Genomic DNA, 27,086 nt, shown 5'->3' with positions numbered 1-27,086 from the left:
AGCAGGTGGCCGAGACAGAGCTCACAGTCCTTAGTGCCTGAGGGGAGACGGGGTGGGGTCAGCCTTGCCTGCCAGGGGGTGGGTTTATAAAGCCAGCAAATGAATAAACCACATAAGATTCTAGAATCTAATGCCAAGGTGACAGGTGGCTCAGACACCTTCCCTGATTGCTCTCTTTACTGGGCATCTCCCTCTGTCTCTCCCACTCCAAGAATCCACACACTTACTTCTTTACTGATTTACGCAATAGCTACTTGGCTGGGTGCCAAAATAAAAAAAAACTGGTAGGTGGACAATGGACAGAGGGGGCTGTGGGACAAGGGCTTAAGTGAGTCATCCTATTGGCCTGGATCTTTCTTGGGCCCCAGTCAGGCCTGGGCACCCGGGCTGAGCCAGAGCAGGAAATCACAGTGTTGGAACTGTCAGAGGCCACTGTCCTTTCATGCCAGGGTGCTCCCACAGGGATACAGCCTATGACACCTGGTGGTACTCGGGGTCTAGACCCGGGGACGCCCCACTACAGGCAATCCCCAGAGACTACTGGGAGCCGTGTGCAATAAACACATCAGCTGCCCTTAGAATTAGACCTTGTGTGCATTCCGGCACCGCCATTTAATCTCTGTGTGACACTGGGTTACATGAGGACAAGAAATCTTAGCACCTCCATCCCACAGTGTATTGTTGACCAAGAAGAGCTGGATAGTTATCAGAGTGTTTGTGTGCCAGACCCTGGTGCTCAGCGGGGCCCACATGTTGCTGTCCTGTGTCTCAGGTGACACTGATGCTGCTGATCTGTGGTCACATCTTGAGGAAGCGAGACTCCAGAGCACTAGGGAGGAGCCGTTGCTACCTGCACCACGGGTTTCTTTAATCAAATCAGGAGAGATAGAAAGGGAACACCTTGCAAGGTCACTGCCTTGCTCCCCTCAGCAGGTAGAGCAGCTATGTTTCCTTCTCCTCCCATGATGAGTGCCCAGGGGTCAGGCCTCCCAGTACCCCTGGGCAGAGTGGAGGGTATTCTTAGACCATTTGCTGTCAAAGGAAGAGTAGGGAAAACCAAGAAAACTCTCTCTCTCTGGTCTGTCCTTTCGATGTCCACAGGAAGGACAGAGCAGTGGCTCCAGGCTTGGAAACTTGACCATCCAATAGTGTGGGTCCTTTGCAAAGCATAGGAACTCTTAATGCCCTCATGCCTGACTGGGAAAAGCCATCACGCTGACTGGAAATGGCTCCCACAAAATGAACAGAGATGTTGTAACTAAAAATTTTCTCCAAATAAGGAGACTAGAACCAAGGTATTCCCACAGCCTCCCTTGTCCCGACCATCTAAGACCCTGTAATCACAGGCATCTGTACCCCACACGGAGGCTGAGTTGCCACCATTCACACATTAATTCCACAATCAGCATGGAGCACTTACTATATGCCAAGCACTGTGCTGGAAGCTGGGAGGGCCAAGGCACAGTCCTTGGTTTTAGTAGCTCGTCACCTAGCAGAAAAGATAGACACAAAATTATTACAGGGCAGGAAACTTGCTCCTGGAGAGCCTTTCAACGTGCCCTGGAAGTCCCGAGGGAGAGCCTGAAAGTGTCTGGCGAAGGGGGCAAGGCCTGCCGAGGTGGTGGTATCTGGCGTGAGGCTTGAGAGACGAGTGGGAATTCCCCAAACAGACACGGGGACAGGTGTATCCACGTGGAAGGGGAAGTCAGAGCCCCAGGGAGGTGGACAGGCTGAGGGGTGCGAGGGCAGGGCGAGAAGCTGCAGGCGTGTTGGGCAGAAAACAAGGCCGGCAGGTGTGCAGACGCAGGCCTGTGTGGGGAGAAAGGTCGGATTTGGTCCGGTGGGCTGTGGAGAGCCCGGAGATTTTAGGAGAGGAGAAGAGAGGGGAGACGGAGCAGATCTGTGTTTTAGAAAGAATGCCCTGGGAAGGAGAAAGCCTGTGGCCCCGGGACCAGCTGGGAGGAGCATTGTGTAACCACATCTGCCATCAGGTTCTGAATTTAGGCCCCAGGCAACTCCTCGCTTTGCTCAGCCAGGGACACCGATGCCTCCCCCCTCCCTGCCCCTCCCCCTCCCCAGACATCCTCTCATGGACAGAGGCAGCCTCTACTCATGTGCTCTGTGTGCAGGCCTGTTTTACCGTGCTATTGAACTCCTGCAACAATCCTGAGAGGTAGGGATTATCACCCCATTTTCCGGAGGAGAAAACGCCAGAGTTACTTGGGGAAGATCACACAGCTGGCAAGTGGCAGGGCCAGGTTGGTGTGACTCCACAGCATCCATCGCCTTGTGTTTACCAGGTCTTGGAAGGACCCACAGGGCAGGAGGGCGGGGCATGGAAAGTTAGGCGTTCAGGACTTGTAACCGCTGTACCCAACCTACGATTTGTGATAAGAAAAATTTCCACAAACCCTTGTCTTTTCTCTAATGACTCAGTTTTTGTAGGAAATATGAAAAAAGAAGTTGCTGGGCCTCCCGCTCTCTCTCACCCTTTGTTTCTCTCTCCAGGTGTCGGTAACCTCCAGCGTGCATGGCACTGGCTTGGCTGGTTGGGCCAGTCCCCTTGCAGGGCTGGCTCTCTGCAGCCCGCTCCCCCACCTCCATCCCTTAGACTCTTCGGAGCCGGTACCATTTGGAGCAGAGTTTCACTCCCAGTCCATCTCTGATCTGCACCACGGGGAGGGGGCCAGGGAACTCTCCTCCTTCTCTGAGGCAGAAGTGACTAAGAAACCAGCCAAGTGCTCCCAACCACCGCTGAGGCAAAAGTCCCAGAAGGGCGGCATTCTCCACTCTTGGCTGCTGGGCTTGCAGAGGCTGGTGTCGGATGAGAGTCTGGCCCTTGAGATTTGTTCATACCCCGGGATGCTTGGAACTTTTATAAACTGTTTTGCTGTCACGCAGAAGTCAGGTAAATAGGAAGTGACATTCTCTCTCATCTTCTCTTGACAAAAATCCACCTTGGATCCCGTTCCTCCCGTCTCCATCCACAATCATTTCCTGCCCCGGCAGCGTCTGCTCCACAGTGACAACAGCGGGCGAGTCTTCCCAGGCTTTGAGGGTTCGAAGGCTTCCTGGGACCTACCTCCCGGCGGGGCAGGAGCGGGAGAGCTCTGCAGGCTCCGCGGCAGGAGGGGGCGAGCTCGGGGCTGACCGCACTCCGTGGGGGGAACGCTTGGCGGGGCACAGACCAGGCTGCACACAGAGGTCATAAAACAAAATTTATCTTTAATTTGTAAGTGTCAACAGCAGTACAAAAGATGGAGTGATGACAACTAGATTAAGGGTAGAGAGGACAGTCTTGAGGTAAATGAGCATAAATAGGCAGTTCTTATAGACACTCCCCTGAGGGGCCTGGGCCCCTTCGTGGCATATACATTATCACCCAAAGATGGCATGTTTAACATATCAGGAAAGCACCTTGTGCAAAAAGAAAAAAAAAAGTAGCTAAGGTGCCAACATACACCAGGATAGATAAAGACAGTGTGTCTTTCAATTTTGTCTTTTCCCTTAATTATGAGGCAGAGGAGGGGAAGACTTTGAAAAGTACCACTGAAAGATTATTCAATGTTGAGTTTTATCTCACGTCAATACTGCACAACGAAATCCAAGAAATGTGTGTATGCAACAAAGCTAAGAACAATGATTCATTCCTCTATATTTGAAGAGATTCTTTTTTTCCCATTTCTTTAATCCTTAGCAAACTTTTTTTTCCATGATCGAGAGGAGAGTGCGAGAGAGATGTGATGGCAACCCTTAAGGTCATTTAAAAACTTTACACTGGACTGTACAAGATTTTTTTTTGATAAATTATTTACATTTTCAGACTTTCAAACATATTCAAAGCAGCAATAGACACTAGTTTTTATGGTTTTTGTTTTCTTTTTTTTTCTAATTGCCCAAATAGTTACCAGCCATGGGCCAAGTAGGTACCTGCGTTATACATAGAACTTCTACAAAGAAAATCTGCAGTTAAATTTGCTCAAGGGTGTAGCGAGGGCCCTTAGCGTCTGAGGGGCCACACCCGCAGTGTTGCACAGTACCTTGACAACAAGCCGCAGTTGTCCCAACAGCCCTACACAAACTTTACACCTGGAAACAGCAGCCAGCATGTCAGTCCAGCATGTCAGTGAATTGTGCTGATTAAATTAACATAGAATACAATCTCACAATATACATCACAAACAAATTACAAGGTCGGGAAACAAAAGAGTTACAGTAAGATAAGTTATGTAGTAACAGCTTATAAGCTTGTCTAGGGTAATAAAAATTTTACATGGCAAATACAATAATGAATGAACATAAAATGCTAAGCATTCTAATTTGCTGCAAGCTGGAGAAGGGTACAATAAAGACTGCACTTTCAAAAAAAAAAGCAAAGACACATATGACAAAGGAAGACAAACGGAGAATGCACATGAGCAGATCTGCAATGTGCAGCATACAAAACAGTTAAATATTTGCACATTCCCCATACTCCAAGAGCACCAGCACTGAGGCCTCACCTTGTGGTTCTTCAGGAATAAGAAACTACTGAGCAAGATATGTCACTGACTTGCTGTCAAATGTTCATAGAGCCACGGACACCAGTTGGAAGAGAATCTGCACTAAGCATTACCTTTCTGTCCCCCACCACCTCAGAGAAGGTGCCGGCCCTGCCCCAAAGGTACCGGCACTCCCCATACCTGTTCATGAGCTTTTGGAAAGCAATCTGTCCCCAGAAGGGAAGATGGGATGGGGATGAACAGGAAAGGTGTTTGCATATCAATATTTGCAATGACATTAGCAGAGGGTTACGCTCAACAGTATATGGCATCAGAAACAGAACATAATCGGCAGGAGTAACAGATAGAAGTTTTTATTAAGGAAGAAGACATGTCAGGGGGCAGGTGGCTTAAGGAAATGATGCAGGCGCTTCTGTAAAGGGACAGATGAGGTCATACAATATTATTTATACTTTGAGAAGTGAGCTTCAGTGCCAACTCAGTCCTTAGACAAACGTGTACAAAATCAGGCAAGGCTACAGCAACCATTTTTGTCATTTTCTCATTAGAAAGGAAGACCCAGTAATAATTTCAATACATTCCTCTAGCTGCATTCGTTGTAGTCGTTGGCACTTGGAACAGGACTTCTCATCTGGTTTAAAACTACTAAGTGACTCTTTTTCCTTTCCCTAATGAGTAGGTGGAGGTCAGCTCTTTGCAAAATGAGTAAATGGAGAGAAGCAGCCTCTGCCTGTGGTGTTCAAGTGACCAGGCCGCCTTCCTACTGGGGTGGATGGGCTTCCCTGGAAGAATCCCCGCTTTCAGCTAGTGCCTGTGCTCCGGCTCCGGAGGCTGCGCTCCGAGGCAGCAGCCTGGCTTCGTAAGGAAAAGAAAGAAGCCTTTAATTTCAGCTCTAGAGTGATCACACCCTTTTCAAACACCCCAGGCTCCAGGGGGGCTAATGTGCAGGGAGGCCAGAATTTGACAAGCTCAACAACACCGTGAGCCCACACCTGAATTTAGAACTTGGCCTGGGAGGCTGTCAGGACCCTGGCAAATGGAATCAGGCCTGGCCGGTATCGAATACCGAATGAAGCAAACTGATGTGCTCCTGAAAGACTGAGCTGAATACACGTGAAAACGACATAACTTTCTTACCTTCCCGGAGAAGGTACTGCGTTGCCTCTGCCAAGGAAACAGAGAAACTGCCTGCCTGGCGGCAGCCATCCATAAACTGGCCTTTTCTTTCTCTCTCCCTTCCTTTCTGTCTCTGCCTTCCTTCCTTCCTTTTGTTTTCTTCCTTCGTTCCGTGCTTTCCTTCCTTCCTTCCTATCCCATGTTTTTTAGGAGAGGATTGTGTGCCAGTGTCCTTCTTCTAAGTGACAAGGAAAATCCTGATCCTGTAAGTTCTTTAACAAAACATGGAGATGATTGTTCTTTGATTTGAAGATACTGTGAAATAGGAAGCACTGAAAACAGTTGATTAGCATTCTTTAATCTAATGGGCATGGTAGGACTTTTATTAATGGTCAGTCTCGGAGGCATTCATGCTTCTTGCTACTAAATGGTCACAGAACTACCTTGTAAGATTTATGTGGATTTACAAAAGCAAACTGACTCTTCCCCAGCTGTAACGGAAATTTCGTATATTCAATTCATCGACTTTCTATGAAAGAAAAATAAGAAAAAGTCTGAGTCTGTGGACAATGGGCTCTAAACTGCCTGGGAACCCGAGTGAAGGGTTTTACTTCCCCAGCTGCAGGTGGGACACTGTTCTCTCACTGTAGCTGCTGACCCACTGTCCCCACGAGGTGCAGTGACCCGTCACCTTCTAGTCTGGACCAACGTACACGGAGAGAGAATAAAAAGGAAATACATAACTTATATCTCACTACGTATTCATGAACCAAAAATAAATTCTATTTCTATGTTATATTTACACAATTAGAAAAATCTAAAATGAGATGGCAGAGTCATAAGAACTTTGTTTAAGCCCCACTGAAAATAAAACGAAGTGATCCCTATGATTGTCATTCTTAGTTTCCATGGATATTTAGAGCCAAACTTGGCTAATAAATAAACTGCTTATGCACAGAATTTAGATTCAAATACAGCGTCGCCGTTTGACCCAATGAAAGAGACGTTTACAATCAGATCGTTCCTGAATAGCCTTTCGCTTTTAAGAACATGGCCAGAAGTGACTGCACCCCAGTACCGAGGCAGAGCTGGAGCTAAAACAAAGTGTTCATACACACATGTATTTTGCATAAATAAATGAAATAACAAGACATAAAAATGACTCAAATCCGGCAACTGTGAGGCAAGCCCACACGAGTCGAAACAGATGACTTTTGTTCGTGTAGTTTTCGTACAAGTTTCACATTAGTCAGAAGTGATAAAAAATACCATTTATATCCAGTGCTTATAACACTTACGAAACAACATCTGTGAGTGTGTGTGTTTTTTGTTGTTTTTTTCTTTTTCTTTTTTTTTTTTTAACTACAAGCAAAATCAAGTTTCAATCCTAAAGAACAGTCCTTTGTTCTCCACCAGCCCAGAATATTATTTTGGCATGGTCATAAAAACAAAATTAACCTACTATCCTAAATGTTTGCCTTTGTGCAAAATTACATACAATACAATGCTAGCCATACAGCATTCTACCTATGCGACAAAATAAAAAAGGAGGAGAGAGGAGAGAGCAAACGCAAGAGTCCAAGAGAAAGAGCAAAAATGTGAGAATGAAGTGAGGAGGAGAGGTATATGTAATCAACAGAAATCAGTAAAACAATAATAAATATTCATTTTTTTTAGAAAAAAATGACCTCCTCCTCATTTGAAATAAATGTACAAAAACAAAGTTCTAATCCCCAACCAATACTAAGAACAAAACATTCCTATCAGTACCTTAATCAGCTTATGGAGAGCACTGGAGCTAATGACCTAGCCAGGAACATCTTGGCTAGACCTGTTTATTGCTATTAGGTATGGCCTTGAGCACTCTTTAAATAAATATGAAGGTACACTATTTTCTTCCAAGTGACAAAATGGCTCAAGAACTCTGACGGGGCCGTTCCTATGTCCTGGTGATCAGATTCTGGGTTGTCCCATGAGGTGAACTGTCCCACTAACTGACGTTTTCCCACTGAACCACTCCGGGTGAGGCCCCTCCCCCCACTCCACAGAGAGTCAGTCCTGGTTTCAGGAAGGTCAAACTGGCATGGCTGAGCTCCCTGTCGTTAGGAGATGGGGAATGAAACCTCACTGCCTCCCAGCCCATCAGCACATCTCCAGAGAAACCCTTATGTGACCAGTGCAGTTAATCTGGTTCACAGGGAGGCAGGCCCCCACCCCCATGTGGCCACGGATAGAGGGAGTGAGCCCGAGGGGCTCAGCCGCTGCCCCAGAGGTCATCCGTTCCCCAGAGTTACCAGTAGGAACATCCCACAGAGGGAATGTGTTTCCCCTCCTTCTCCTTCCCTATGATTTTCTTTCATTCTCTGGATGTAGCATGACTATTTGCCTCTATCTTTGCCTTGAGGCTGTCATGTGGCTTCTTGCATCCTGGAGATTTTACAAAAAACTCTCTAGATGTGCCAGATGTGACAAGGCTACTCCGTTCGAAGGTGCCAGCTCATGACAGCATCACTGTGGCCTCCTCCCTGGTCCACAACCTTGGGTTTGGGTTTGACTGCAGGACTGTCCTGCCTGGTGGTCTCCACTGCTGACCCGTGCTGCTGAATGGCATTTCGGGGAAACCCCGAGATGCAGATGCTACCACTGCTGCTCAACTGAGTTAGAGGGGAATTCTGGCAAAGGATGTGAGGTCCCAGCGAACCTCAGGGGCGTATCTGTTAAAGTGTAAGACCTTACACCTGTATCCAAATACACAGCCCTGCAGCCAGATATGCATTTATGTTGAAAAACAATAAAAGTATTGAATAGTATCTTGTTTCACAAATGTGTCCAGATGCTCAGGGGACATAAAATCACTGTGTGTATCTTTTGTATCTAGCAGGAGAAGGAGGTGAAACGGGCAGGAAAGGAGGGTGAAAAACAAGAATTATTAAATTAATGCCACAAACATTTTTTTTCAAATAAATAGTATGTGGACCCTTGACATTCTGGAATGAATAATTTAAGAGAAAATGTGTTAAGACTGAATGTCAGGGTTAAAAGGCAAAGGGATAATGGATGTAGTGAGAGGTGGTCTCCGGCAGAGAAGACCACCAGGTTGGTATCGGTGTGGTGATCGCTCTGGTGCGCATGCGGCATAGCGCGTCACACGTGATGGCACGTCAAGAGGCAAACACAATTGGGTACCTGCACTGTGGCAACCTTGTTCATTCCTTACAATATCTTGTCTCCAGATTCCTGAGTACTTTACCATTTTCTGGAAAAAAAAAATGTCTGGTTTGCTGTTTTATCTTAAGATGCCAAAGATTGTCTAAGACTTTGCAGTGTCTCCTTTAAGACTTTCCAAACATTAAGATTCAAAAGTTATGAAAAAGTTTGGCACATTCAAAGTTTAACTCTACACGTGGAAACAATGGAATTCCGAGGCCTTTTGAATATGCTCTGCGCGCAGCTGTGCGTGCTGTGGGCTGGTTCTGTCTCACGACAGGAAATCCTTAGTTGTTCTCTAAAATAATTCAGAATAAAAACACATTCACAACCTGTAGGCCGGCACAGCATACCTGAGTGAGAATGTTTAACCCCATCTAAAACAGTAACTTAAACCTTTATCAACATCCAAAAGAAAAAAAAGAGTAAGACAAAAATATAAGACTTGTAAGACAGCTATGGGTTGAGATAAGTTTTCAAGTCCTGGTGTCTCATATTTAATATGTCTTCACCTAAATTAAAAAACAACAACAACAACAACAATAACAATACGACAAAAACTCAAGTTCATGAAAAATCAGGAAAAACTCAATCTGTCTCACACTTTACGAAACAATTAAGACCATTCTGCTGATGTAATTGTGGAGCCACAAATGCATGCGGGCTCTTTAAGAACTTTTGTTGGGGGAGGGGAGGTGAAATGTCAAAGTATTTTAATTCAGCAAACAAACACTCCTCAGTTGGCACTGACAGCTTCCGGGGCTTCATTTTCACTGCTATAGTCTGATTTGGGGTCCTCTTCATAGTCGTCATACATTTCCATTTCATCCTCTCCATTAATCATTTCATTTCCAGCTAGGCTTCCTCCGTCTGTCTTCATACCATAAGTGCTCTGGATGACCGGGAGGCTGGGCTCTGGGCTGGCCGAGGTGCTAGAGCAGTCAGATGTCATCTGAGGTGACGGTGTGGTAGTTGCCATAGTAATAGCACCAGGATACACAACACCTGTTCCTGTGGTGATTGGAATCTGAGGCTGCTGCCTGTATGGATTCAAAAAATAAAATAAAACAGGGGGAAATATCTATATGCATGTTCTTCCATGTGGCATTGGAATTCATCTCCCACACATCCCAAAAGGGGGCTCTTTTGACATTCTACTCAAATGACAAAATGTGACAAAGGTGCTCCCTGGAGGAGTCCTGCAAATCTCCCGGGCACTAGGCAATACAATGGAGCCACTTATGATGATTTTGAAACCTGAAAGCAGGATTCTTCTAACATGACAGATATGGCAAAGCTCGATTCACAAATATGGCATTTGAGTGCATTTGAACTAAATGCTGTGGTCAATTCCACAAAGCTACATGTGAGATCATTTCTTAAGATCTCCCAGGATGTTAAAAGAAATAGACCGGTAGCATAAGACATATTTTAAGGACACTGTCAAACAGCCTTGTGTCTCCATCTTGCTTTGAGAACTGTACAAGGGGGATGATCCAGATGAGAAAGGATCAAGTATGTCCATGTGAGTCAGATTTAGCAAAGCATATATTTGGTATCCATGCAAATGTCTACCTATTTCTGTGGCTGAACTTGTAAGCACGCTCCTTTAAGGAGCTTCTATTTTCATTACCATGGAAGGATCATATTGGATGTCATTACCCCCAGGTCCTGGGCTGGAGCTGGGTTGGAGGCGGCAGGAGTGAAGTGCAGGGAGGGTCCTGCAACCTCTCAGAATAACAGATCGCGGTGGGTGCCAAGGCCGGGTCACAATAATATTCTAGTTCAAATACACTTACCAAACCCTTTATGAAGGTCAGTTTCTCTCTCTACAGGGACACATGGCTCTCTGCTTCCCAATTCCCCCTGAGGCATTATAATCGGTTGAAAGAACTGAACACCTACTAGGTGTTCAGACACTATGACTGAAACAGTATTCTCATGGTTGAATATTTACGAAGTGTTCCTCGACCTTAATGGACAATAATTACAAGTTTAACTCATTTCAAAATATCATTGTGACTACTCATTCTGAGCTTCCATTTCCAGATATTTATGAGAGCTGGGGTCAGGGAAGTCTTGGAAGGTCCTTTCACCTTTTAACGCTCACCACTTCAGGCTAGTCTGCCACTTGAATGGTTCTTATGGACCCTCTAAAATATCATTGAAACTTTCTATCCACCTCAGCCTAACAGAAAAATACCCTCACTCTATGAAGGAGTGGCTCAGTTACCGGCTATTCTTTGACATGTTCACAATAATTTTCTTTAAAAGCCCCTGCATGTCTTCCAACCTGGTTGAAGGAAACGACCTAGAATCACTCTGAGATACCTGACGATACTATCTTTAACAACCTCTTCCTATCTCCAGAGGCATAATCAGGATCCCTTAACCTCTGACTAACATAATATGGCAACAACTCTCATGTGTATTACTTCATTCAACTAACATGGCAACCCCATGAGGCACCGTCCTGCCCACTTTTCAGATGAAGAAAATAAGGCTTTGCTTAAAAGCCCTGCATTCAATAACCAGCAGAGGCAGCCTTTAAACCTAGATCACCTTACATGAATTCTATCACTCTTTCCTTTATAGATATTCAATACACAAACACATGATGCTCACTATGTCTCATAAAGATTCCTGATTTCTATAGAGCCTGCCAGTGCCCAGTAGATACTAAGCACCTGATATTGATCCATTTTTATGATGCTCATGGTGATTTTTTGATTGCCTGAAGGAGATGATAGAGGAATCTACATCTATGCATAGAAACACCTAAGAAAATACTGGTTTCACTTTCATAGAATCCAGTTCTGAAAACAGTATACATCTGCTTCCTAACTTCTGGGAAAATTAGCACAAATTAAATTTCATGCTAGCCTGCCCAAGGCAGTGAATGCCTCATTAAATTTTTCACTGAACTTGGATAATTGCAATAAAAATATTTTTGCCTTAATCACATAATGAGTGTAGAGTAAAAACTTTTATTGCAATATTAACCCATTTTACAGATTTCCCGATTTGGTGAGCTAATTTATAACACAAACTCTACATATCAAACTTCACCTACCATGTGGTACACCTTATTTTCATAAAGGACATTTTCTTTTCACAAAGATTAGATGGTCCGTTTTGCAGTATTTTATAATCAAAATATCTAGATGTCATTATTTATCAAATAAATTTGAATTGAGCTCCTATTAGGTGCTGGGGACAATGACTACATGCTTTACCACTATCTTCAACAGTCAAAATAAGCCTAAGAGGTAAATATTACTTCCCCTCTTTTACCAATGAAGTAACCAATTAAGTTTCGGAGAGTTTAAATGGTTTGTCCAAGGTCATACACGTACCACAGCCAGGAGTTGAACCCTTTCTTAATGTTGCAAATTCTCTACTGGATATCAAGATTAGGGTGAGAAAGGCAAGCTCACATCATCAGAAAAATATTTAGCAACATGAATCAGAATCAAACTCTTCTGAACTGGGCTCCACATATTTAATAGTACAGTATTTGGACATTAAGTTGGTAATGGAACATTAAAAACAGAAAAGAAGCAAATAAAACGTCTGCACAACTTACATTCTTGTGTGAGGCACATGATATTAAAAAGCCTACTACTGGTGGTAGAGAGATATCCGACTATGTCACCGGCTGACCCCTATCTACTTACTTCCTGCCTGGTCATTCCCCCTCGTTCCTTAATGACGTTAGCTCCTGGCTTACTCGCTCTCCAACGTTACTCCCGCAGTAAGTTTTGATGTCTCACTGTCCACTAAGGTGATAATTTTAACACCCTGCTCTCTCGGTTTCTTGGCCTCCTCTCTGCTCCGATGATCTGGCCTCCTCCGTATATCAGCAGACCTTGTCATTTCCAACTGTAACCCCACCCTAATTTCTATTTTAAACATCCCACTCTCTGACCACCCCATCTTATCCTTCTAGTTTTCACTCTCTAGAGGAAAAACTTAACAATTCTCCTACCCTATGAGTATCTACAATTCCTTGATCCCTTCAACCAATTTTCACTGCCCCCCTCTCTCCCTCTGGTGCCGTGACTTTATCTCTTTACCCAATATAAATTCTGTGGTTAGTCACTGTCTCATAGATACTCTCTCCTCTCTTACATGGCAAAACTTTAACTCTTTGCCTACTTGTGATCACTCCCACATGGCTGAAAGCACATTTCCATGATTACTAGTCTGAATTTTTGAGCATGAATTTTATATTAGTTTCTGGTGCTGTTCAGTAGTCACATTATACTATTTCCTAAGCCACTCCTTCTACTCTCCTAGATAATTATTTCATATTTTCTCAATTCTCCTCAAATGTCCAACTTCTCCCACATCCTCACTATCAGTTGATGTCCTGGCTTTCCATTTCATGGAGAGATTAGAAGTAATCAGAAGAAGTTTTTTAAAAGCTCCCATCATCACGTGTACCCATCTACCTCTCTATGTTTTCCTAATTCTCTGCCTGCCTTTCTGTATTTTATGAACTCATAATCCAATGTGAGTGAGGCCAACCCTTTCGTGTGTCCACTGAATCTATCTGTTCTCATTTATTAAGGATCTCTCTCCAGTAACTGTCTCTCCCGTCTGCATGACCAATTTTCCCTCTTTCCTGGGATCATTCCCATTAGCACATAAACATGCTATAATCTCTCCCACTTGAAAAATAAAAAACAACAAAAACTCTCTCTTGACTCACCTGCATCCCCCTTCAGCTACTGCTCTGATCTCCTTTTTTGAAAACTTTTTTGAAAAATTGTGTCTATCCACTCTCTCCATTTCTTCTACTAAACTCTTAAATCTACTTCAATCACTCTCCAACACTTAACTGACACACAGCTTGTAAAGCTCACACTACCAATGATCTCATGTTGTTAAATTCAGAAGTCAGTTCTTGGTCCTCATCTTACTTGACCTATGCCATGAGCAGCATCTGATACAGTTGACCACGTTTCCCTTGCTGAACTGCTTTCTTCCCTTGTCTTCTGGTCTTCTTCCTATCTCATTACCTGCTCCTTCTAGGTCCCTGGATGCACCTTCCTCATCCTCATCAACCTGACATCTGAGCTCTGAAGTACCCAAGGATCAATCCTTGTACCTTTCCCCTATCTAAATTCATTCCCTTGGTGATCCTGTTCATTTTTCACAGCTTTGAATATTATCTAGGTGCTGATGATTCTCAATTTGTTTGCCTGGTAGGCAGTATACTCCCAAATTCCAGACTCATGTATGTATATAACTTCTTATTCAATGTGGATGTCAAAACACCATCTCAACCTTATAGGTGTAAAACTGAACTCCTGATCATTCTCCATAGATCTGCTCCTCTCCTGGCCTTTCTGATCTTAGTTAATGATTGCTTCATCCTTGGCTGCTCAAGCCAATCCTTGGCAACTTCATGTCTCTCAAACTCTATATCCAGTCCATCAGCAAATCCTATTAGTCTGCTATCAGGAATATGTCCAGAATTCCCCCACTTCTTGCTCCCTCCACCCTTACAAATCTGGTCCAGGCCGCTGTCAACTCTAATCTGGTTTATTGTAAAAGCCTGCCTCCTTATTCCAGCCATGCCCCCTCTCAGACAATACTCAAAATGGTAGATAGAGTGATCTTTTTAAAACCCAAGTTGAATCACAGTACTCTTCTTCATATGACTCTCCAATGCCTTTCCATCTCACTCAGGATCAGATTCAAAGTCTTCACAATGGGTGAAAGTCCTTTCACAGTTTGACTCCCTACTACCTCTCTGATATCTCTTACTCTTCTCTCCTACTCATGCTGTTCCTACCACTCTGGTCTTGCTAATTCTTGAATAAGCCAGTCACAACCTTCCCTCCAGACCTCTGCAGTTGCTGCCCTCCCTGTCTTGTTCTCTTCCCAGAGACCCACATGGCTTGCTCCCTCCCTCTGCAGGTCTTTGGTTCAAGTATGAGCTTGTCAGTGAGGTTCTCTGTAGCCACTCTGTTTAAAATTGTACTCCGTCCCCTGAAATTCCCTACCCTTTCTCTACTTTACTTTGTTCTAAGGCACTTATTACTATTTGATATTTATTAGTTGGTTGGTTGGCTGTCTGATTTCCTCCGCCAGAATGTAAGCTTCATGAGAACAGGAATTTTCATTAATACAGCTCTATAATTTAGGCAATGCCTGGAACACAGGAGGCACATTCCATATTGTATACATGCAGTGAATGAATGAATGAATGAATGAATGAATGAATGAGGGGGAAACAAATGACAAAGCTGGGTAACCTATTTAAGAGAAGAAAAAATATAATGAGACTAGATATATGGCAGGGAAGATAGTGGAGAAGAAATGTGAATATAACCATCTTTAAATGCTTAAATGGTTGTCTTTAAAAATAAGGGAGAGAATTATTCTAGAAAAGGGACCAAAGAAGAGGATTGGAACTAATCTCCAAAGTAGCAGAAAGGTAGATCATGACTCAGTTAAGAGAAAAGAACTGTCTAGCATTAGGACATATTCCTCAAAGAAACCAGCTTCCTTGGGAAGTGGTGAGCTCTCTAGCCCTAGCACAGTTCAAGCAGTACTCCATTGTATATATATGTATATACACATATATACCACATCTTCTTGATCCATTCATCAGGTGATGGACATTTAGGCTCTTTCCATGATTTGGCTATTGTAGAAAGTGCCGCTATGAACATTGGGGTACATGTGCTCCTATGCATCAGCACTTCTGTATCCCTTGGGTAAATCCCTAGCAGTGCTATTGCTGGGTCATAGGGGAGTTCTATCGATAATTTTTCTAGTAACCTCCATACTGTTTTCCAGAGCAGTTGCATATATATATAATGGAGTGCTACATGGCAATGAGAAAGAATGAAATATGGCCATTTGTTTGCCATTTGTGGCAAAGTGGATAGACCTCGAGGTTGTCATGCTAAGCTAAATAAGTCAGGTGGAGAAGGACAGATATCATGTTTGCACTCAGAGGTCTAACAGGAGAAACCTAACAGAGGACCATAGAGAGGGGAAGGAAGAAAGAGAGATGGGGAGAGAGAGAGGGACACAAATAATGAGAGACTATTGAATACTGAAAATGAACCAAAGACTGAAGGGGGAGAGGGAGGAGGGAAGGGGATGATGGTCATGGTGGGAGGTACTTGTGGGGAGAAGCACTGGATGTTATATGGAAACCAATTTGACAATAAACTATTATAAATTTTTTTTTAATTGGAAAAATCAGGTAAAAAAAAGAACAGTTCAAGCAGAATATAGGAAGGCCCCTACAATGGCTGCTACTTGAAGTACATGCTATCTAAGGCCCTTTCTAAGTTACCACTGATTCTACGGATGTAAAATCATAAGCTAACTATCATGATCATCTTGCTTTCTCATTGTTGTTACCAACATAATAAAAGACTACAAAATCAAGTGAGCATGGCTAATTATAGTTGCAGAATCCTGGCTTTCAAGAGTTTCCAAAATATTGCTCCACCCTATCTCTCTTACTTTTCTTTACTGCCAGGAATAATTACTTCTAGGCTGGCTTCATTTTTTAACTGTTGAATGTTTCTGCATTTCCCTCCATGTGTTCATGCTCTTCTTTATGCTAAAATATGAATCTTCACCTCTACTTTCCACCAGCCTGACCCTACCCAAACATCAGGTCCCCTTCTTCAAAGATGACCTATGGCTGGCCTTAATGCATAGCAATCTCTTCTTCTCTGAGCTTTACTTGCTCTGGTCTATTAAATCAAAATTAGTACTTCACTATACATTACATACATCACTATGCAATGTATTCTCTCTCTGTGTGTATATGTACGTATGTATAACAAACTCAATTTGCTAATATGTTTATGTGTGCATCTGTTTCTCTAACCATAGCACTCTCTGAAAGCTCATTGTGTACAGAATTAATGCCTCATGTACTATATTAATTTAGTACAGTGCTGGGCACACCACTGGTTTCAAATAAGCCTTTACCAATTGACGAACCAATCAATGAACAAAATGGAAAATCCAGCCAGCAGGCTCAAGCTTTGTCTATCGGAAATTACTTTCCTAAAAAGCATTTTTCCTTCCTTTGCAGATCAATTGCAAAGTCAAAATTCAAACACTGCAGATTTCACAAACAGGAATAGCTGGCCAGTATTGGGCTCTACAAATAATGAATGTGCACATCAAGACAAAAGTCATAGATGTTTGTAAAAGTATACACACGCAGCTGATATGAGCAGAGATAAGCTAAGAACCCCTCTTCCCAGCCCAAGTAAAGAGCAAAGCTGACCCTGATAGATTTCAGTCTTGTTACATGGCTTCCAAATCACAAGAATATTTGTGGAGGATAGTCTAGCTTTACCAATTGCAAAAACAAAAACAAAAATAAAAACTGGAAAAAACCTACATAGTAATTTGGCAAATCCCCCTTGATTGCTGATCGTTCAGACTTTTACAACATCTATAAATGAAGACAACAAAGTCTGTTCCATTAGGAGATAAGCCTACGTGTTGCGCCTCTCTGCAGTTGATACTACAGTAGGAAATGGAAATAATAGCAATCTTTTTATATTGCCAATCAAGATCCTAATCCAGCTTTGTCTACAAGAGTACAATACTGAAGAGTATGGCTCGCCTATGCTCATCAATTATGTTTATAAATATCTTATAAGTTTGATTCAACCTCTTCAAAATTAAGATCAAAATGGCAAATGTTCAAATCACTTAGAGCATAAGGCACTAGAATATAATTCTTTATAATATGAAATATATACTTGGCATGTAGCATTACTTTTCTAGAATAATAATAATAATAATAATATTCATTTTAATTCAGGGCTTCCTATGTGCCAGACATTGTTCTAGGCAAGCACTTTAGAAATATTAAGCTATTCAATCTTCAGAAAGGCCCAGTGTTTTGGTATTATTGTCATCTCCTTTCTATTTATGAGGGAATCAAGCTACAGAGAGTTTATATAAGCTTGCAAAGGGCAAGTAGAGACTTCAGAGGAATAAAGATTGCTATGTATTCCTAGAGCCAGGAATAAGCAGATCTAGTATTTGAAGCAGAACAGTCTGGTTTCAGAATCAATGCTGTTAACCACTATGTTGCACCATTTGTAGGCTAACCTCTTAACAATTTGTAGGCTCTAATTGAGAGGTATGTGTAATGGTGAAAAGGACATCACTTTCACATAAGTCCTGGTTTACATCTCAGCTCTGCAATTTACCTGCTGTGTTGCCTTGGACAAATTAGTTAACATCTCTGAACATTGCTGTTTTCAACCACATAGAGAGGATGATACTGCTTGTCTTATAAATTTGTTGCATTTGCAATAACCTTTATAAATCACTCATCATAGTATATAGTAAGTATTCAAAAAGTTACTATTATTTATTATTACTCAAAAAGTAGTAGCCCAAAATTTGATATTTTATAGTATCTGCCCAATTCTCTATTAGTTCACAGGTAAATTATGGAATAAACTTCAAATAAATGGAAGTACATTTGGCCATAATTCTTTGGGAAGAGACAATGTTGTAGCTACATGTACCCTAATAAATATCATTTCAACATTAATAGTGCTCATCAAAATTATTTGAAGTTCTTATACTTAACCTGTCAATTGAAGGGGTTAAATCTAAGGTAAGAGCTAACTTTACTCTATTTCATATTATTGATACATTTATGTCATAATAGCTGAGTAAAAAAAATTTAACTCACTGAACTTTTAGTTGTATTGTCAATAAAATGCATGACAATGTTGAGCAATATATGTAATTCTATTGGCTCAGAAGTTATGCATGTCTTTTCAAAATCAGCCATAAAAATTGATCTTACCCCCATTCTCTCAAGAAGTCAATAGCAATCTTTGAATTTCTTGTTTCTTTTCCCTCTTGTAATAACCTCACATCTAATGAAGATGAATTTCCAAAGATGAACCCCAGGGAGTTAGTAATCTATCAAATACAACCACTTAAAAGAGAATATGAATCCTTAAGTAAGTAATACCTGGCTTTATGTTGCAAGTATTACCACAGCTGGGCAGTGGAAAATACTCGGCATTGAAAGTTAAAGAATAAGACATTCTGGTCATCCATCTGTAGCTCCATTCCACAGTCTTAAATGGTCCTTTCCTAAAGGACCCCCTACACTACGGGAACAGGATCCTTAGTCTCTAAATTTCAAAGCTCCTTTAATGCCATCACACATAGCAACAAAAGGTTGTAGGAGCTCTTTGCCAAACAGCACAGCCCAAGTCATAACTGTGCCAGAAGAGGGCACAAAATAGAGATATATTTTGAGGACAATCCCTTAGTCATTAGACATGATGGAGGCAGAGACCTAGACTTAAATTCCTGCTTTGACTTTTTGAAAGCCACAGAACCTTGATTTCTTTACCTTATTTAGAAGATTATGTGAGTTACATACCTAAAATGTCTAGTGTACAGTAGAACTTCAATAAATGGTAGATGCTGCTGAGTTTTTAAAAATTTTTTAATTTTACATGCATTGTATGTGTTGAGGTATTTTGATCCAGAGCTACTTCAATGTACCCTTTGGTAAAGGGAAATAAATTAACTAGAACTGCTGCAGCTCACATTTTCGAATAATTGTCAGGGAACTAAAACGGTACCTTTGACAGCCTTCCAGGCTATGGCAAGAGGCACCCAGTATGTATTGCTAGATACTTAGGGACATGACTGGAACAAAGAGTGGGGGTCACAATGGGTCTCAAACTTAAACTTTGGATTCTCTATTCCAAAGGGATTGCACGTGGTCTCAGAGACAAGATTAAAAGAAGACATTTATCACACAGTTAAAATAAATTTGTATTTTGTTTCATGTGACCCTACTTCCCAAAGTGCATTAAGAACTGGTATTTTTCATAAATCATCTAAATAGCCAGTAAATAGCCTACTTATATTGTGTTGTACTTCTGGTGTTAAAAACATTATTTTTAAAAACACAAACACTTATAATACAGAGGAATTTGATAAGCCTACTTAGGCATGTCTTCATCTGTTAATAGATTGGGATTTTCAAGTAACTAAGTTGCTTAAGCCTTCCTTACCTTGAGAAAGTTCTGCCACAGAGAAAACAAATTCATTGACTATCTGGTATGAAATAAAATATGGTTTTATTGTGATAGTTAAGTCCATACTTAATAGTAATGATAGTGGTAAAATCTCACCTTGATTGACATTGTACCACGCACCAAAAAAATTCTTTCAAAAACAATGCCTCACTGAATCCTCTGAACAACTGTCTGACATCAGTACTATTATTCATTTCACTTCACACATGAGGAAATAGATGCTCAGAGAAGTTCGACAACTTGCCCAGGGAAGGCGGCCCAGGGTTTGAACCTCAGTGCTCCCTCCAGAGCACTCTCCTGTGTGGCACGGATTCATGACCTAGACTGCTTTCATCGGCCCTTTTTATTTTTTTGGTATTCTATTTACTATTCCAAGTTAATTTAAATTTGCTTTAAGTGCTTTAAATACATGCTTCTGAAACCAACTTTTTGTTCCATGAGTTTTTTCCTCTGAGGCATGTCTCTCCACTCCAGGTGAGTTGCCCCCTGTGCCCTGGCGCGAGGCACAGCTCCTCCGTGCTCCTTCCTGCTCACAGTGAGCCCAGCTGCCTCTTACTCCACTCCTCTCTCTCAAGCCCTGTCCCGAGTATTTTCCCAATTGCCTGCAGCCGCCTCAGGCCAGTGCCTCCAGAAAAGTCCTCTGGCTTGTCACCCCCTGTGCCTCTAGGTCTGGGTGTGCTGGGACCTACAGGCGTCTGCATCCCCACTGATCCCCACTGCTGTGGTTACAAGAGGCCTCTTTTAAATGCAGACAGCCAGTCAGCCAACTTGAAATTTATACCAGAAATCTATTACCTAATTTTTAAACAAAATGACATGAAATCAGACTTGAAGATATCAAAAACATGTCTAGTTTCTGATTTAAGCAAGAAAATCCACATTGTTATTGCTTCCACCACAGAATAATTTACTGCAACAGGAGTTCTGGATCTTATGCCAAAAATGAGGTCCTCTAACCAATGTCAAGGCCAATTATCTTGTGGTAGATCCCACAACAAAAGCAGACTATTGTGATTAGAGTCAGAAGCACCACCCAAAGAAGCTGGAAAGCTTCTGGGGATTTCTTAAGGTTAGTTTTTATTTTTTGTCTCCCTATGTCTGCTTAAATAAACTACCAGCAACATTGTGTGTGGGCACTGAGCATCTAAGATCAGTTTGAGAGACAAGGAGGAGGTGATTAGGTTTGTCTTGAGCTGTTGAGCAGAAGCCAGGCTGCAAGGCTATGTGTGTGTGTGTGTGTGTGTTTGCACACGCACGAGTGTGTGAGACACTGCAGAGATCACCACAGCCCAGCCCCTGGGTAGGTCTCGATTTCCTTCCCTAATCTCCTTCCCAAACACACTGCCAGTAGCCATCCTGCGGTTTCCTAGTGGGAAGGGAAAGCCCAGGTGGCCACATTCAGGAACACTCACCCCACGGTAAAGAACTGCCTCATCTCCTGTCTCCGAGACCTCATCAGTTGCTTATACTCCCCGATCCGGAGCTTTTTGCCATCAACAATGCAGGTGCGTTTCGGTCGAGGCTTGTATTTGTAGTTCGGGTACTTCTCTAAGTGGATCTTGCTTAGTCGGGCCTGCTCTTCGTAGTAAGGTTGCTTCTCTTGGTTGGACATGGATTTCCAGCGAGACCCTAAACAAAAATAGCCATAAGTACCCCAGTGGTCAAGGCAACATATTTGTGGCAAGTACTGTGTACATCTTCCCACGCCTTCACTCACCTGTGGCTCCGGGTGGCTCCTACCACCGCGTACCACTGAGCCTCCCCAGCATCTCATATGGACCATTGAGTAAAGAATAATTTTGTCTGTGATAGAATTTATTACGTTATTTCTTTCAATGGCTTAAAGCTGGTTCTACAAAAAGTATATTGTTTTAAAACATGTCTCTGCTGCTTAAAGGTCACTTCCTACACCAATGTCCTTCCCTCATCTATCGGTTGTCTTTCTCTCTCAAAGGGTGAAAAACAGAAACTTCCAAAGCACACTCAAGGCTGACAGGATTCTCAGGAAAGCTCTCCTGTTGCCAGAGATTCAAACATCTCTCACACTTGTCCAGGCATCTTTAGGGAAGCTACTTATTGATTGAGAAGGTTATTGGCCAATGTCGATATTCTTCCATATATAAAAACCCACTGCGCACACTGCCTCCCCTGGTCTAGGGTAATTAAAAAGCCTAAACTCTACTTAAGAAGTTCTAGCTTTTGAACCGGAAGGTACAGTTGGAATGATATATACCATTTTCAAGTACTATAAACGTTCATTCAGAGCTGTACCAATGACAGCACAAAAATTTTTAATGTGGTTTATAGAGGAAGAAGGAAAAGTATTCACTTCTCTAATATTGTTTATAAAGAATTATCTAAACACTTGACGAAGAAGGGATGTGTTTTTTTTACATGTATCAAATTGCATTTTTGTGTGTCGCTGGTGAATAAAGCAGTAACAGCTGTGCTGACTGGATGTCAGCTATTCTTCCTTGGAGATTTTTCATACATAAACAAATGGAAAGTCGTACAAATATTCTCTGTAGCCAGCAGTATCCTGGTCTGCTTTAATAGCACATCCATCCCCGTTCTTTCCTGATTGTTGTGTAGAAAGTCTACGCAGACAGACTTCTCTGTGTTTTGCTGACTCCCAGTAGCTTAAAGCCCCAGTTAACAGAGGATTCTTGGCACTCTTAAATGCCTGTGCTTCAAAGTTTATATTTTAATGAATACACTTACTATATCCTTAATAATTTTTTTCACAGAATGCACACCAATAATATAGATTCCCCATAGCTGCCAAGATGGAAACAGAGAGTTTCTATGCACACCTGAGAGCTTACTCATGCTGCTACTAATATGGCGGGAAAGAAAAAGAAAAAGAAAAAAAAAGAAAAAAAGGAAATTTCAAAATTAGGCATCAAACTTTAAGGACAGAGGAACACTGATTTTCTTTTAAATGTCTATTAATTAGAAAAAAAAAATTAACATATCCATCAGGAGCATTTTGGTTTCAAAGGTACTTCAATTCAAAAGAATAATATTATCCTTGTGCATATCTCAGAAACTCTAAAAATAAAACCCCACTTAATTGTAATGACATTTGGCATCCAACCTGAAATTCATATATCTAAAAGAATAAAAGGGAAAAAGTTATATTTTAACATTGAACCACTATTTGATCTTATGTGTCTTTTACATTTTCTTAGAGGCTACTGTTTCACAATGTCTCAGAATCAAGTTAAATTATTTATACAGCGACAAAGCATGTGTATTTGTGTATGTCCAGATCACTGATATTTACTAAGGTTAAATATTTATTGCTTTTGAACAAAACATTTAAAAAATGAAAACCACAGTTTAAGTCTGTAATGTTTTTCAGCTTCTTAAACGGCTCCCTTTGAGATTTTGTCACATCATGACAGCTTAAATAGAACAGTACCTTCTGTGTTTCTTCTTTTTAAAGAGGAAACATGTTGACTGTAATGCTACATGTTGAATAAAATATGTTCAATATGTTGAACATAATAATTCCAAACTGTATAATCTCCACTAGCAAGCTTTACACTAATAGAACAAGGTTTGAGTTTAATCCTGAGAAACGGGAGAATCACTCTGGCAATTTATCACAAAACAGGCCTCTGCCCTGTGGTCTGTGTGTTCAACTCAATGCTATGAAATTTGAACTAGTTGTATCTTATTAACGTAAATGTAGTTTCATTTTATAAGTTTCAAAGTTGTCATTAGAGGCACTGTTCAACACTCCATGAATTTCACACTATTTGGGGCTCACCCGAGTTTCCGATGCGTTCTTTCAGAAGGATATATGAACCCAAGAATACTAAAGCAGAAAGCTGTAGGATCTGTGAATGTTTCCAAGGTTTTGGAGCAACTTAGGGATTTAAGAAGACTGAGTAAGAAAAGGAGATAAAGCTTGTCTCCATGAATCTTGTTTAGCAGTACCTCTCAGAGTTGCCAAATTCACAGTATTAACATACTATAAACAGTTTTCTCTTTAAAATAAGTTTTTTGGTCATTCCTTCAAATATAAGCCCTAAATCTAAATGCCACATGCAGGGTGGGGGACACAGAGATGATGACGCGACGTCTCCTGGGGCAGCTTGCTGAGGAACATCTAAGTTCTGCAAACCACAGACTCCCTTAGGTGTCAGTTTTGGCCTTGCCCCTGTTTTCCACTCTGGGGGGATTTATTATGGGGTAGAAGGTCAGCATCAGCGACTGCACTCACCTAAGATTTTGCTAATGTTGGAGTTATGCATGTCGGGGAAGGCCTGAAGGATTTTCCTCCTCTCATCCTTCGCCCAAACCATGAAAGCATTCATTGGTCGCTTGATGTGTGGCTCGCTGCTGGCCCGGCTGCGGGCATCCCTGTAGACTCGTGCTTCAGCCACAGTGGCGCCTCCTGTTGGCCAACAATAATACTGCTGTAGTTTAGCTGCAGAGCCATTCATTGCTTTACTTCCTGTAATGTCAGGGCAGGAAGAACAAGATGGGTGCAAACATTATTATCTGAGTAAGGTAACATAGCTTGTCGCCTGGTGCAGCTGTTTTCCCTAAGCCCTACTCTTCGTTTTAAGTGACATTTTGGAAGAAGACAGTTTCAAATGACAATTCTATTGGCCCTTCTGATGGAGGCCTCAAAGACACATGGGGCAGAATTAATTTTGTATGTTTTTATACACCTAGTATATTTTTACTACAATCACTTGCAGGTGGTGATTTGCAGTGACTGGCATTTTTTTTATGGTAACCTTTCCTGATGTGATTCTTCCCTTCAAGAGCAAGCTCTTACCTATCATTTTAGCCTCATTTGCCAAAAATTGCAGCCACTTCAAACTATCTTTTTATGTCAAATAGAATTCTCTTTCACAATACTATGCCCTTTCCATCGCGCCTCTCACTGCCTGGAAACCCTTTCTACTCCTTCACTAAGTCCCGCTAAATCTCACTCATCCTTCAAGATCTATTCAAATGTGGTATGTTTCACCGATTAGTTAATTTAATAAAAAATATTAATTGAGTGATTACTATGAGTTAGGCATTATGCCAAGGGCTAAGGATGCAAAGGTAAGGAAAACAATCCCTGCATTTAAGGAGCGCTCAAATCAGAGGGGATACAGACCCCAGGCAATGACAATAGTGTGTGAGAAATGCTGTAATACTGAAGTACACAGGGTGCCGGCCAGAAGGGCATCAGACAAGACAGTTAATGCCTCATAGGAAAGGTGGCGTCTAAGCTCTCTTGTGAAGGACGAATAAACATTATCACGTGAGTGGGGGACGGCTGTAAAGACAGATGGGAAGAGTAATTCAGGCCATTGGAACAGCATTCACAGTGATGTTCCCCAGGCTGCATTCATTTCTTTTATGCTACATGAAATTAGTTGTTTATGTGACTATCCTTCTCTAATCTTTCCACTCCATCCCCAGGAATATAAAACCCCTAAAGTTGGTGTTTATGTTTTACTCATTCTTGTATCCCCAGGATTTCCCACATAGTAGATATTCAATAAATATTTATTAAGTAAAAGATTGGTTTTCAACTTCTATGCAAACTAGTAGGCTCAAAGGCATTTATTTCAAGGGTCCTGATATAGTTGTCTGCTGTTTAAGGGTAGTTCTTTAACATTGCCCTATGAAACTCTAACTAAATCTCTTATATTTTACAGTTTCTGAAGAGGTGACTCTAGCTGGTAACATACTAGACTGAAAGCTCCTTGAGAATAAGGCAAGAACTGGCTCATTCAACTGCTGAATCCCTAGGTTCTAGTGAAGCACTGGGCATGTAGAGATTTAATTAGTAAAATGGGTTAAATTAATGAATGAGCAAATGAATGAATAAATGAACGAACATAGCTCTTGCTTGTTTTCATGAATCCTACTAGTGTGACACACTGATGTACGCTTTGCAATGTGGCCTCTACTCACTATCCCCCTATAGATTGAAAACTTCTATAGTTAGAGGTAAAGTGATTCGACTGATGGCCTCAGCCAGGTTTTCTGCTGCATAAACAGGAAAGCCAACTCCCAAAAGTTTAGAAGCAAAATATACATTAAAACAACATTTCCACTATCTGGAAAAAGTAAAGCCTTTCAGCTCAGTGGAGTGATTATACAGGAACAACGTGACCCAATCAATCTCTGGCCCGTCTACTCTATTTCTAGATTCCTTGATTAAGTAGAAATTTGTCTGTGTCAGAGCTAGTAATAAACTAGAACATTAAAGTGCACTATTATTTGACAAATATGATCATCATTTATAGCAAACAAAAGACAGGATAAAAGGGCCCAACTGGCTAATATTATCAATTCTTTTCTAAACATGAAAGAGGGCAGAGGGGCCACTTTTTGAAGACTATGTAAAAATAATATATTTTATAAACAGTCCTTCTTTTAGGCCTACTAGACAGAATGATCTCTTACATGAAAAGTCTCAGATCCCAAGATGCATAACTAATCTGCTACCTTTTTGCCACCATACCCACAGTACATTAATTTCATTTAAAATGCACTGACCATACAGGATAAATTGATTTCACTTTATATGGGTTTGACAGCCATGTTTATTGTGCAGTGAAATGTAGTGTAGCTTCCAGCTGACAATATCCATCAACACAGGGCAATATGCTGACTGCTGGGCCAGATGAAGGCATACATTACTCTGGAAGTGAAACACTCATTCAGATACGACAGTGTCTTCTCCTGAGGATCACCCTGGTAATTTATGATGCCCTCAGTGCCATTACTTTACAACTGACATGGATTCAGCAATTTATATACTTGCGTGCATACACATAAAAGGAGACAGGCTTGTGGAGAATGTCAGATGGAAAAACATTTCAATAGTATTCCGAGTTAACTACTATGCCACAGGTGATTAACATTTGAGATTTGCTTTTACTGTCATAGCTTTCTCTCCACCTATAGCAAAACCAAACATTCAGCTTCAATTTATTTATTCATTTAAAAGGTGTATTTCATTATGAATGGGAAGTTTTACTCTTCTATGGACTAACAGAAATCATGGGAGATTTTTAGACTCAGCTCTTAGGAGATCCTTTACTCCATACCAATCGATTCTCCCAGACATGCCATACACATGCCCAGTCTCTCTCCTCTCATTCCATACCTCAGTCTTAACGAATACTTCCTACTCATTTCTACTGTATTAAAT

The 27,086-nt window shown here is 41.6% G+C and overlaps 1 protein-coding gene across 5 annotated transcripts in view; it reads right to left on the bottom strand.

Moving 5' to 3' along the window:
* Window positions 1-3,205: 3,205 nt before the first annotated feature.
* SOX6 (SRY-box transcription factor 6) overlaps window positions 3,206-27,086 on the bottom strand; it is a 372,948-nt gene continuing 349,067 nt past the window's right edge. For 3 of the 5 annotated variants that reach the window (XM_029957189.1, XM_029957193.1, XM_029957190.1), the window contains 3 exons: window positions 24,141-24,374; window positions 21,322-21,538; window positions 3,206-9,865 (listed from right to left, as the gene is read on the bottom strand). In XM_029957189.1, coding sequence (XP_029813049.1) covers window positions 9,562-9,865; window positions 21,322-21,538; window positions 24,141-24,374 — 755 coding nt within the window. In that variant the 3' untranslated portion in view covers window positions 3,206-9,561. The remainder of the gene's footprint in view (window positions 9,866-21,321; window positions 21,539-24,140; window positions 24,375-27,086) is intronic. The other 2 variants (XM_029957194.1, XM_029957192.1) reach the window with 1 other exon arrangement.

This window comes from Suricata suricatta, chromosome 11, assembly GCF_006229205.1.
Source record: "Suricata suricatta isolate VVHF042 chromosome 11, meerkat_22Aug2017_6uvM2_HiC, whole genome shotgun sequence".
In the NCBI taxonomy this organism is placed as follows: domain Eukaryota; kingdom Metazoa; phylum Chordata; class Mammalia; order Carnivora; family Herpestidae; genus Suricata; species Suricata suricatta.
Note: the sequence above shows the minus strand (reverse complement) of the source record. Positions and strands in the feature narration are given on the sequence as shown.